Source organism: Eutrema salsugineum, unplaced genomic scaffold (genome assembly GCF_000478725.1).
Source record: "Eutrema salsugineum unplaced genomic scaffold, Eutsalg1_0 scaffold_4, whole genome shotgun sequence".
In the NCBI taxonomy this organism is placed as follows: Eukaryota; Viridiplantae; Streptophyta; class Magnoliopsida; order Brassicales; family Brassicaceae; genus Eutrema; species Eutrema salsugineum.
Window position 1 is genome coordinate 3,669,661 of NW_006256686.1, and position 13,574 is coordinate 3,683,234.

The window sequence follows — 13,574 nt, forward strand, 5'->3', positions numbered from 1 at the left end:
TGAGGGCTAGTTTGTTCACATTGCGGGCCTCAATAGGCAAAAAGTTTCGTTTGAAGACGTTTGTTACAGAAAACTGCATCATGGTTCGAAGCATCCAATTTCTTATCTGTGTAAGGAAAGAGTTCACAGTTCCCTTGTTTCAAGAACTGAAGCTCTCTAATAACCTGTTGCGGCTTTATAAAGTGCTGCTGATTGGGGCTAAGCACCAGGAGAGATTAGGATTATTGCATCGGTGGACACAGGATGTGCGAAGCGACTGAATATAGATTTGTCTGTTCTGTTTCTTTTCAATAATCCAAACCTCAAGGGATGGTTCGGCTAATGGTCAAGTAGAGTTAGAATAAGATCCGAGTGTTACTATTTATGTATTTGTAATTACTCAATATAAATAGGAAGTGACATATAAATATTTAGTTAACAAGTCACAACAAGTGAGACAAATCCCGCGACCCATGGGGTATGAATGTGGTCGATATTTACTGTTAACTTGTCATTTACTACATGAACTCAAAAAGTTATAGAATCTATAATAAGATATTTGAAGTTTTTGTATTATTTGAAATCATTTTAGTTTCCAGTGAAACCTATTGTTGCAAATTAAATAGTGAGCTCACCAATAGTCATTGCAAGAACAAAATCCATTTGTAAAACAATGAAACCTATTGTTGTCTCTAACAACAATTTCTCTTTTCGTGATCTTCGATATCAATTTCATCACTTCATGACAATCTCCGCACACTCTTAGATTCTTCACCACTCGAATCACTTCACCGTGAACTGTACTGATCAGCCCAAACGCAACCGCAAGCTTCTCGCTGTGATACCCCAAGACCGTTTCCTTTTCTTCCTCTTCAACGTCGAACATAACACATTCTGTTGTTGGAACAAAACCCATAAGCCTCATTTCATTACCCAAATCTTCTAGCTTTGCATATATCTTATCGCTCAGAGGATGAGACTTATCATCTGCGAGAAACTCGTGGACCGTCCCTTTCAATTCAATCCAACTAAATCCCGGGATTTTCTTCATACCTTTCTTGTTCATTGTGTCTCTCACTTCAGCCGCTTCGTCCCATCTGCCACCTACTGAATATATGTTAGATAACTGAACGTAATTTCCTGCATTCCACGGCTCCAAAGCAATGAGTTCTTTGAGAACACGTTCTGCTAACCGAGTTTCTTTGACCAGTCTGCATCCGCTCAATAACGCTCCCCAGATTATCGCGTTTGGCTTCATGGGCATATCGCAGATCAAGCGATATGCGTCACCTAATAACCCAGCTCTGCCCCAAAGATCTACCATGCAACCATAGTGCTCAACCGTGCGTTTTAACGAGTAAATGCAGCTCATGGCGTTGAAAAACCGAAGCCCGTCTTGGATTAGCCCTGCGTGAACGCACCCACATAACAGTCCAAGGAATGTGTACCCGTCAGGTGAGATACCTAACTTTTCTGTTTGTCCAAAAACCGCAAACGAGAGCTTAACGTGGCCATTCTTGGCCAGACCAGTAATTGCAGTGTTCATGATAACTCTATCCCTCTCCTTCATATCTTTGAACACTTGAAAACCTCGAGCCATAGCCCCACATTTTGCATACATGTCGATCAGCGCATTGCCCATAACCAGGTTGTTCAAGAACTCATGCCTATCAATTAAACTACTCCCCCATTCGCCTAGATCAAGCGCTCCTAGGCTTGCACAAGAAGAAAGAAACCCGACAATGGAATACTGGTCGGGTTTCAGATTTTCCCGCAACATCTGGAGGAATAACTCTACACCTTCTTTCGGGAGGCTATTCGACGCATAGCCTTGTATCATAGTGCTCCAAGTAACAATATCTTTCTCCGCCATAGAGTCGAAAACAGAACGTGCTTTCTCCATCTTCCCACGCTTTGCATAGAGATTGACAAGTGTTGTGCACACAAAGCAGTTCTTCGGCATCCCAATCTCTTCCACGAGCTTGTCAATCCACTCTGCGCTGTCGAGATCCCCGACCCGAACACAAGCAGTTAGAACCCGAACAATCAAATAGCTATCTGGTCTCACACCCATCTCCACCATCTCCCTGAACAGATCAATAGCCTCCCTATGTTTCCCGGCAGAAATATACCCACTAACAAAGGCCGTCCAAGATACAACGCTTCTCTCAGGAATTTCGTCGAACAGTTTGTGGGCATCATCAAGACGCCCAGATCCAGAGTAGACAGAGAGCAAACTCGTCATAGCGCAGACATCGTGACTAAACCCACATTTAACCACAAGAGAATGAAGGTCAATCCCGAGCTTGAGATTCTGGGATCTGGTGCAGGCCTTGAGAACGAAAGGGAAAGTGAAACCATGGAGGGAGAGACCGTGTTTGCGGGTGGAGAGGAAGAGACCGAGGGTTTCATGAAAGAGATGATTGTTGACAAAGCCATTAATGAGAGTATCGTAAAGGAAAATGTTGGGGAATTGGGTATGAGAGAAGAGGAGGAAGGAGTAATGGTTTTGGCGGAAGAAGAGAGTTCGCTTGAGGAGGAGGTTGATGAGGAAAGTGTCATGATGGAGATCGTGGCGGATGAGGGAAGCGTGGATATGCTTTAGGTGATTGACGGTAGATGCGATAGAGATTAAGGTTTTAATTTGTTGGGCTTTCGATGCTGATGACGTGTTGGTGGCAATGTTCATGGCTCTTATCTCCCGCCAATTTTTATCACTCTTGAAATGAATAGCGATGGTATTACCGTGTAATCCCGCTATGCGGTCAGCTTACGCGGATAACCAGTTTTCTTCCACATAAAACTGATTTAAAAAAAAAACGTTGGGTTATGGAAGATATCGGAGACTAATAAAAAAAATCCGAGCCCAATAAGAGGCCCAGTAAGCCCAACTGATGGTACACAATTTCTGCTATGTGCGTTCTACTTGGCTGAGTAATTAAACATTTTCCTACCAGATGAGACACTTGTTTAAAGTACAGCTTCCACTTCTAAATTACCCCAGTTTTTCGATGTGTGACAAACAAAAACCGACTTTTTAAAAATTTATCATGAGTCCTCAACACACAAATATATCCTCTAGGTCAACTATTATGCACGTTTTCATAGAAACTCTAGTTCATTGATGCTTTAAAATACTATGTTTTTCAATTGGAGTATAGCACTATTTATAGAACATGGTGAGTTTGACTGACTTTCACTCTATTTTCGATGTAGGACTTTTACCATTTTTTTTTCCTTTTTCTTTTGTCAACTTTACCACTTTCTTTTACAACAAAAACTTAATTATTATATACACTTATTAAATCTATACATTTAGGATAGAAAGCTCAATAATAGAGATGATATTAAATTAGAAAATTTACTAATAATAATATTAATAAGACCAAGAGTCAATAGTTTAATTAGTAAATATCAGATAAAATTTAGATGTCGCTGGTTCGAAGGGCTTTTGAGACGAAACTAATATTATATATTGTAGTTTTGGGCCTGGAGAGATTACGGACTTTGACCCAGAAACTCTTGGTAATCCAAAAAAATAGGTTTATACATCATAGAATTGTATCAAGGGCTAAATTATTTAATAAATTTTATAATTATACTTACACTTAAAAATTTTAATAACTTTTACTTAATACACATCTTTATATATTAATATAAAATAAATAATTTATTAAATTTATTAGTATAAATTAAAAAAATAGTACGTACAAAAATTAATCCTGATTAATTATCGACTAATTTCCAATTTTTTTGTCTAAGCACTAAACGAACTTCGACCGCCCAACTAACCCTAGCACAATTTTGATTTTTTGAACATGGGTCATAATCTTTAGTCTTTTAAATAATTTTCCTTAATTGTTTTGGTACAATACTTTTACTTGTATGCCAAGTAACACTAGCTTTCCCATTTGCATCAAATCATTGATTTCAATTCAATTCGTTTTACTATCAAGTTGATTTGGTATAAGTTCATTTGCTTAGTTGTCTCCTTTTCTTCTTTTTTTGCTTGCTCCTATAATCTCATTTTTCACTAAAAAAATTCAAATAAAACATAATTAGGTTGGAAACGTCATTAAAAATTGGAATGGAGAAAGTAAGCTTAACGAAATTTAAGTTATGTTACCAATGGCAAAACCTACCGTATGACGTATAATACATTATTGTACATTCAACGTAATTATACTACACACATTTCAAATATTAATTTTAATTACAATATGTGACGACTGACGACGACAGCGGATTTTACAACAAACTTTTTATATTATTAGACTTGGGAATAAGAGTAACAAGGGAGAAAAAAAGACAAAAACTTACTTGACTCTGAGTGTAGCAAGATGGAGCTATATCTGATTTATTTTTTTGTAAGGATAATAATTTTTTTTGATTTTTGGTAGATAAGGAAATGTAAAATAACTTCAATTTTATTTGAATTTCGAAATTAAATTTATATATATAAAAAAATAATTTTTATTAATATTTAACTGAATTAATTTATTTGGTAACAGAAATAGCAGTTATCTAAAAACAGAATAATTTTAAATGAAGAAAATATTTTTGAACACAAAAAATGCTTCCTTTTTAATAGTATAGGTATGATATTAGTTTCTTGATCCAATATTTTTAAATAGAAATATATCTTATTAAATTTTGAATAACTTAAGGATAAAATCATTGGTCGAGTACTAAAACTTTACCAAAATAATATATACTAGGTGATATGATTGTGAATTATTTTGAAATATCGAAGGAATTTATGTTCAATAACATTTTGGAAGACTTCAACGAAAACGTGAGTACGTGACATTTTCCTAGAGGACATATTAATGTGTTGAGGACCTATTTTTAACTCAAACCCATCAATACCTATGAACATTTTTTTTTTTAAATAGGTCCTTAGTTTTGTCCCACATCGTAAAACTGGAATAATTTATAAAGTAAATGTGCCATATATACCTAATACTATTCATAATTTGCTAAAAAAGAAAATGTACTATTCAAATACTATTTAATTTTATTTAATACTATCTTACCCCTATATACCCGAGCTTCCTAGCTAAAATTTTTTCACTCATATCTTATATTCTTTATCTTCTTCTTCTTCTTTCTTCTTCTTTCTTTCTTCTTCTTTCTTTCTACGTTTCTCCACAAAAATTTGACTGCGAACTTTTTTGTTGTTTCTCTTCTTCAAATGTTCCACTGCAAACTTCAGATTTCTCTGGTTTGATTTCAATTTTCTCGAGAGAACTAATCAAAATTGCTGATCTTATCTAAATCAAAGTTATTTTAGTTTCGTCTCTTCTCTGAATTTATGTATCTGCTGATGTAAATTAGAAACTCAGTTTCTTCTCTAAAACTATGGATCTGAGATTGAGAGGAGATTGTTGAAGATGGAGATCTCGATGAGTTATATTGGAAAAATATTAATTTGAAAGTTAACAATCAACCATTGTTAATACCATCTAACAAATATTTTAAAAATGTTAATTTGAAAGTTAACAATCAACAAATGTTAATACTATCTAACAAATATTTTGATATATCTTTAATATTCCACTTAACATGTTAACTATATTATTACACCAAATATAACAACTGAAACTAAACATGCTAACAAATTATATAGTTTCATAACATGTTTTGTAATTGTATAACTTATATGTTAACATATATGAGATTAAAAACAGTTTTAAAGAATTATTTAGACTGCTAACGTTTAATGTAAATGTATAACATATATGTTAATGGGTTTTGATATAATCAGTTATCGAATCAAATATAGCAACTTAGAGGTGTCAAAGATTGCAAAAATCTTTTTTTTTGTTTTAAGCATGCAGAAACTTACCATGCTAACAAAGTATATAGTTTGATAAGATTTTATGTAATTGTATAAATTATATGTTAAGTAAAGAAGAATGATGAGAGAGAAATTCTATAGCGGTAATATTTTGTGGTTCTCAAAAGCCTATAAGCAGACATACGCTATCTACAAGAATCTATAGAGGTCGATATTATCTTTTTCATGTCATTTAAAATAAATCAAAAATAGGGTTAGCAAAATAGGGAAAGTCAGTTTGAGGGTTGCTTGAGGGTTTTTTTCGTAATCTACCACCATTTCGAATTCAAACTTTTCTCGTGATTCACTGATTTTACTTTCTAACAAATTTTGACCGGTCTTGTGTCTATTTAGCAAATTGTCTCTAATTTATAAGGGGAAGCTGCACTATAAATGAGTCTTCATTTCAAAATTGTTAGTAATTTCTCAGCTAAATTGTAGGCCTAAAGCAAATTCCTTGTGCTATACGCTCCAGTTAGGCCTGTTATTGGGCCCTATTTTTTTAAGTCTCTGATTTTTCAAATAAATCACCCTTTTTTTGATAATTCGGTTTTAGGAGGAAGAAAGTCGATCAGCACCGATCAGCACCTAGTTGGCTGATTAATCGTTTAGGCGGGTCGGAGCGAAACTCTTCTTAATCTGAGTTTACAGTCACTCACTCTCTCTCCACATTCTAGCTTCTATTAGGTCACTCATTATCAATACTGACACTCCCGGCTTTATAATTTCCTCGGCTTTGACTTTCTTACTAGTTTTCTAAGCCGAGACGACTTGGCGATTCTTTGCTACGTCCTCAAGCTCCTCTCCGACCTTTCCTTTTGTAGAAAGGAACTAGCAAAACAGATCTTCAACTCAGTCTTCTCCAACTTGCTCCGCCTTCAAAACTCTGTCGCTGATTCGAGCCACAGATGCATTGTCGTGGAATCGCTTGTTCTTCTGGCGTCGATATCAGAGATGAACCCTAGCATCGCCACCACAATTTCCAGAATCGACGGTGAGGTATTTGCGTCCATATGCCTCGGAGCACCTATATCTTCTCGGATGTGGCTACTTAGGAATGCGGAGAGGTTCAATGTCCCCTCGTCCGTATTTTTCACATTGTTTTTAGGGTTTACCAAGAATCCATATCCTTATATCAGAAAAGTAGCTCTGGATAGGCTGGTTTATTTATGTAACGCTGGTGCCTTTGATCACGCCCCTGCTATACAAGGTTGCTATACTCGTGCTGTTGAGCTGCTAGGCAATGCTGAAGATATTGTCAGATCTTCTGCAGTGTTGTTTTTCTTCTCAAAACAGAATACTCTGTTTTGATATAGTGCATAGCTCGTTTAGAAAGAAGGAGAACAAAGAGTTTGAACAAACTTGTTTTTTCATTTTTGCCAAAAAGTGTTCTCGAGTACAATGCAAAACATTAGACTTATACAAGAAATAAAAGGTAACAACTTTTCTCTAGCTTACACCTTTTCCACAAAATACTCGACATAGTCAAAAGGCTAGATATAGCTTTATCTTTCTTCATACTTTCAACTGTTCCACCAACTCCTTCTTAACTGGATTTCTTCTAGTTTGGTTTGAAACCAAAATGGCATTGTTCAACACTCCCACTTGCCATTTTCTGAATCAAACCGAGCTTGTTACGAAATCTCTTAAAGGTTAGTCCACTCAAAGCTTTTGTAAACACATCAGCTAGTTGTTCCTCTCCTTTGCAGAATCTCAACTGAATTTCCCCATTCCTCTCATAATCTCTAACGACATGGTACTTGATTTGAATGTGTTTAGTTCTTCTGTGCTGAACTGGATTCTTCCCAATAGCTATAGCCGATTGACTGTCACAGTAAATAGGTACTCCCTCTTGAGAGTTTATCCGCAAATCTTCAAGTAATCTCTTTAACCATGTTGCTTGGTTTGATGATGCACATAACGCCATATACTCTGCTTCTGCTGTTGATTTTGCAATGGTATCCTGCTTGCTAGTTTGCCAAGTAAATACTGCAGATCCAATACTGAAGCAATATCCTGTGGTTGATTTCAAATCCTCTCGGCATCCTCCCCAATCACTGTCAGAGTAACCAACAAGACTTGCTTCTTTCGCTCTAGTAAACCATAGACCCATGTCAATAGTTCCCTTGATGTATCTCAGAACTCGCTTTGCATCCTTGAGATGAGATGTTGTTGGTTCCTTCAAGTACCTAGACAAGTAAGAGGCAGCAAACATCAAATCCGGTCTTGTAGCAGTTAAGTATAACAGACTTCCCACTAGAATTCTGTAAACCTTGCCATCAATAGATTCTTCTTGTTCTTCCTGATGTTTGCGTTGAGGTATCAATGGCGTAGTCATGATTTTACAGTCCTCCATGTTGAATTTCTTCAACAACTTCTTGGCATAACATTCTTTTGAAAGAAATATACCATTCTGTTTTTGCACAATCTCCATTCCAAGAAAGTAATTCAGTAGACCCAAGTCTGACATTTCAAACTCATCCTTCATAGTATTCTTGAACTCATTTACCATGCCTTCATCATCTCCTGTGACAATGAAATCATCAACATATATACATACGACCAAAAGCTTTCCATTGCTTTCTTTTGTGTATAGAGCATGATTATTGTCACTTCGCTTGAACTTTTCTCTTTGGAAGAACTCGTCTATTCTGCTGTACCAAGCTCTAGGAGCTTGTTTAAGTCCATAGAGAGCTTTGTGCAGCAGGAGGACATGATCTTCCTTTCCCTTCATTTCAAACCCGAGAGGCTGTTCAGCATAAATCTCTTCTTCTAGCCTCCCATTTAGAAATGCCGATTTGACATCGAGTTGGAAAAGTTTCCAACCCTTTTGAGCTGCAACTGCTATGAGCAATCTGATAGTTTCATGTCTTGAAACCGGAGCAAATGTTTCCAAATAATCAACACCATATTGCTGAGTAGAACCCCTTGCAACTAATCTTGCCTTATGTCTCACCACATTTCCTTTTGCATCTGTTTTCAATCTGTAAATCCACTTCACTCCAACTACGTTTTTGTCTGATGGTCTTTTAACCAATTTCCATGTTTCATTCTTCTCTATCATTTTGATTTCTTCCTCCATTGCCTCACTCCATTCGCTGTGTTTGACTGCTTCTTCAAATATGGCTGGTTCCTCTAAGCCACTGTAACATCCTTCCATTACAGCCGAGTATTCTAAGTCTGCATACGGAGCCGTAAGTAGAATGTCTGCGAGTGATCTTGTTATCTTATTAACCCGACTAGAACTTCCTCCTGAGCTTGTTTCATTTGAACTTTGAAATGTAGGTCCTTCATCAGCAAATTCATCATGGTTTGGCTCGACATCTTCAGTTCTTTGGTGTTTTTCTCCTTCCTCATTCTCAATAGATATCTTGTAATCCTTTACAGCTTCCTTCCTGGTCCAATCCCACTGACTTTCTTCATCAAATATGATATCTCTTGAGATGTCTATTTTGTTTTCATCCAAGAGATATACTCTGTATCCTTTAGTTTGTGAACTATATCCAACAAATATAGCTCTTCTTGACTTGTCATCCCATTTTCTTCTCTTCTCATCAGGGATGTGAACATAGCACAAGCAACCAAACACCTTCATATGTCCAACTGATGGTCTTGTACCGTTCCATGCTTCAAGAGGAGTTGTATTCTTGAGAGCTCTAGTCGGTGTTCTGTTTTGTACATAAGCTGCATTATAAACAGCTTCTGCCCAAAATTTCAATGGAAAACCTTTGGCTTTAACCATTGCTCTAGCCATCTCCACCAAGCTCCTGTTTCTTCTTTCTGAAACCCCATTTTGTTGTGGAGAGTAAGCCGCTGTCAGTTGTCTTTCAATGCCACAATCCTCCAAGAACTTGGTGAATTCTCCTGATAGATATTCTGATCCTCTATCTGTTCTGAGCCGTTTAATCTTAGAGTTTGCTTGATTCTCAACAAGATTCTTGAACCTCTTAAACGTTTTGAAGACCTCTGACTTTGCTTTAAGAAAATATATCCATACCATTCGAGTAACATCATCAATAAAGGTAAGTATATACCTGCTTCCGCTGAAAAAAGTGTTTTGCATTGGTCCACACAAGTCACTGTGGATAAGTTCCAGCTTTTCATTGGCTCTTGACTCAGACTCTCTTGGGAATGAGTCACGACTGTGTTTGCTGATGATACAGCTTTCACATCCTTCTTGAGTTATGTTGAACTTTGGTAAGCCTGTGACCAACCCTTTTGATTGCATAACCTTCAAGTTGTTGTAGCCGGTGTGACCGAGTCTTCTATGCCATAGTTCTGCACTTTTATCTTTGGCCACCATTGCAGTTTCTTCATTTGCATTCCATTTGATGTGGAAGCTTTTGTTTACCATTGCACTTTCCCTATTTCTCTCCCGATTTTGTCATGAATGATGCAGTATTTTTCTTGAAAGGTGACTTTGTATCCATTTGTAATCATTTGCGGTACACTTAGCAAATTCTTACCAAGTTTAGGAACAAGGAAGACTTCTCTTATGATCATTTTCCCTTTCTTAGTCATTACTTCAATGTCTCCTTTTCCTTTTGAGATTAGCACAGCTCCATTTCCAACCTTTATGGGAACCTTTATGTTTGTGTTAAGTCTCACAAACATTTCTTTGTTGGCGTCATGTGATTAGTGCATCCACTATCAATGAGCCAAGCATTTCTTTTGCTTGATTCTCCATCTCCTTGTTCTGCGGTGAACATGTGATTCTTCTCTTCTTCATCATGTTCAACATTCGCTTGAGTTGTTCTTTTGCCGAGTTTGATATCTTCTTTCACCATCTTGTTCTTGTTATTTCTTTGAACCATCTTGATTTTCTTTGTTGCTGAGTCTTCTACAGCCACCATCTTGTTCTGTGAGTCTCCATGAATCATCATGAGCTCTGATACCATGTTGTTTTTCTTCTCAAAACAGAATACTCTATTTTGATATAGTGCATAGCTCATTTAGAAAGAAGGAGAACAAAGAGTTTGAACAAACTTGTTTTTTCATTTTTGCCAAAAAGTGTTCTCGATTACAATGCAAAACATTAGACTTATACAAGAAATAAAAGGCAACAACTTTTCTCTAGCTTACACCTTTTTCACAAAATACTCGACATAGTCAAAAGGCTAGATAGAGCTTTATCTTTCTCCATACATTCAACTGTTCCACCAACTCCTTCTTAACTGGATTTCTTCTAGTTTGGTTTGAAACCAAAATGGCATTGTTCAACATGCAGTTCGTGCCGTAAGTTTTTCTAATTGATGAAATTGCAGTTGAAAAGTATTGTTATTAGCTGGAAAATCCAAACATACCTAGTTAAGGTTGGTAACTTTTTGCATATGCACGTCAGTATGTGGGGCAAAGTGTTGATAGCATCCGAGGTAGAGATGAACAGAAAAGAGTGTACAGATGGTGTGTTTCTCCAGGTAACTAGTTCATCTCTTATAAATTGATTTAGCATAAAGGCTGAATTTTTTTATTGTATTTTCAAACAAGAAACTGAGTAGCCACTCAACAATTTTTGTGGCGAAGACTTTATCAGATTGTTTCTCAGTGATCTTGAGGAACTACAATAACCAACTGCCTGATGTTTTCTTATAAACATGTTTTTAGCTTTGTTCAATTGTGAGAGATATGAGTGTAGACGTGAGGGTAGAGGTCTTCAAGGGATTTGGGATAATAGGGGCTGCATCAGAAAGCATTATACTACAAACACTTTCTAAAAAAGTACTGGGAGCCGGAAAAGGGAAGAAACCTCAGAATCATCTTTCGAATGAATCAGCTGATGTCGCTGCTGCAGCTGGAGTTTTTATCCATGGTTTTGAAGATGAGTTCTACGAGGTACTCTTAGGACGATAAATTTTGTGAGAAGGTAAGCAAGCATTTTTTTTTATTCTTTTCATGACTCATCAACTATAATAGGCATAGTAATCATTTCTTTGCGTACTCTGTCATGCTCTTCAGTTAGAGGCAGCTTCTGTAAATAAATCTGGATTAATCAGCCGACAGGTATCTGCGTCTCTGATGCTGATAATCTCAGTTCCTCTCTCAGACAAACTAAGCATGACCTCCATACCACCTCTGGCTTTTTCATATTCACTTGCAATGCTGGGGAAATTCTTTTGTGCACTTCACGAGATGATGGACCAGGATATGCTTTTGGCTTACTTGACTCATTGCAGTATTCTTTCTGTGTCTTCGGGGACTGAATTCAGCAATGGAGATAAATTTTTTCATGCATATAGGTACAACAATGCAGATCTTAGCAGAAATCCCGTCTTCATACTAAGCAAAGATGTACATGCTGAGAGCAAACACATGGCTTCCAAAGCAGAACTGGAAAATAGAAATAAGGCAATGAAATCTGTTGATTATATACTGTTGAATATAAAGGCGTCCTGGTTCTTGTCACAATCAGGATGCTCAAAAGAAGCAGTCCGAGCGTTAAGGTAGTACAACTTACAATCTGTTGCATTTCCAGCCTCTGTATTACTGCTGTTTCATGTGTACTCTACATAAATGTATTTCTTGTCTTCTTGTCCAGGGCTTGCAAACAGGAATTGCAAACAGCCAAATTTTCAAGTGTGTTCACATTGCGGGTCTCAATAGGTATAGTGTTCCTTTGAAGACGTTTGTTACAGAAATAGTATCACGGCCTCTGAAAAACTCTACAACTATTCAACCAGCGACAAGTTAGTTATTTCTCCTTTTATGGGTTTCAATTTAGTTTTCCATGTTACTCTATTGGTTTAATTGCTTTCCCGACATAGACGTGTATTGAAGATTCTTTGTTTTGTAATTTATCTTTGATTGTTTTTTGATGCAGTTGGAGCTTTTTCCGGCCAAGAGAGTCATCGCTAAAGCCAGCAGAGAAAGCTATCAAAGCTATTCCGACGGTAATATCTTTATTGCTATGTAGTTTGGTTATTTATCTTCTCTTCCAGTTGATCACCTGGTACAGTCTCACGAATTGAATTGGGACTTTTACGGTTCAGCCGGAGCTAGCTCTATTGCTTTAATAAATTGTCATCGCTGGCATGAGTAGTGCTACTCTCACTGATATTCCGACGGTAATCTCTTAATTCTATGTATATTGGTTTTGTTCCTTATCTTCCAATTGATTTTGTTTGTTTTCTCTATCTATTGTGTTGTCATAAATTGTATATACTTTTTCATAGTTTCTTTGTTTTCAGCTCTATCGTTTGAACACATTTCATCATCTTTATGGCTAGGTTCTATTTAAACTAATTGTTAAAGAGTTTATAATTCAGCACAGACAACATAACAAGGTTATAATTGTTAATTCTTTGTCTAATAATCTGAGTGGTAAACGAAGTACAAAGAAGGAAAAATCTGAAACTGTTTGTTCTGATTATCTGCACGTAGAGGTATATATATTCATGACCTTGGGACTGATAACAAGGATTATTTTTACATGTGTATGTATTTCGAAACTGTTTTATAAATTGGCATATTTAAAATGTTTTCACAATTCTTGATTTAATTGATAAAAAAATTATAATTGGATATCAGAACAAATAAGTGGCTAAAACACTGATATGATTAGAATCGTGTTGATTTCCGAGATGCTTTTGATTGAAGTAAGGACGTTGCATATTTTGATTGAATCCTACTTTTTTTTTGTGCATCCTAATTCAATTAACTAGAGGGGGCTCGCATATTTTGTTAACTACCTACTTTTTTTTTTTTGCATCCTACGTGAAGCACATATTGCCAAAAAATTCATACTCATCTATTGTGAATA

General features: G+C 36.4%; 1 protein-coding gene and 1 pseudogene across 1 annotated transcript; one reads left to right on the forward strand and one right to left on the reverse strand.

The window, feature by feature from the left end:
• Window positions 1-537: 537 nt before the first annotated feature.
• On the reverse strand, window positions 538-2,668 carry LOC18013886 (putative pentatricopeptide repeat-containing protein At3g08820). Its single transcript, XM_006418461.2, has one exon. The coding sequence runs from the start codon at window positions 2,666-2,668 to the stop codon at window positions 611-613; it is 2,058 nt and encodes a 685-aa protein (XP_006418524.1). The 3' UTR covers window positions 538-610.
• A 46-nt stretch (window positions 2,669-2,714) lies between these two features.
• On the forward strand, window positions 2,715-12,728 carry LOC112084379 (annotated as a pseudogene).
• Window positions 12,729-13,574: the final 846 nt, after the last annotated feature.

Excerpts from the sequence above, each read along its gene's own strand:
- LOC18013886 (XM_006418461.2), bottom strand. The coding sequence starts at position 2,668 with ATGAACATTGCCACCAACACGTCATCAGCATCGAAAGCCCAACAAATT.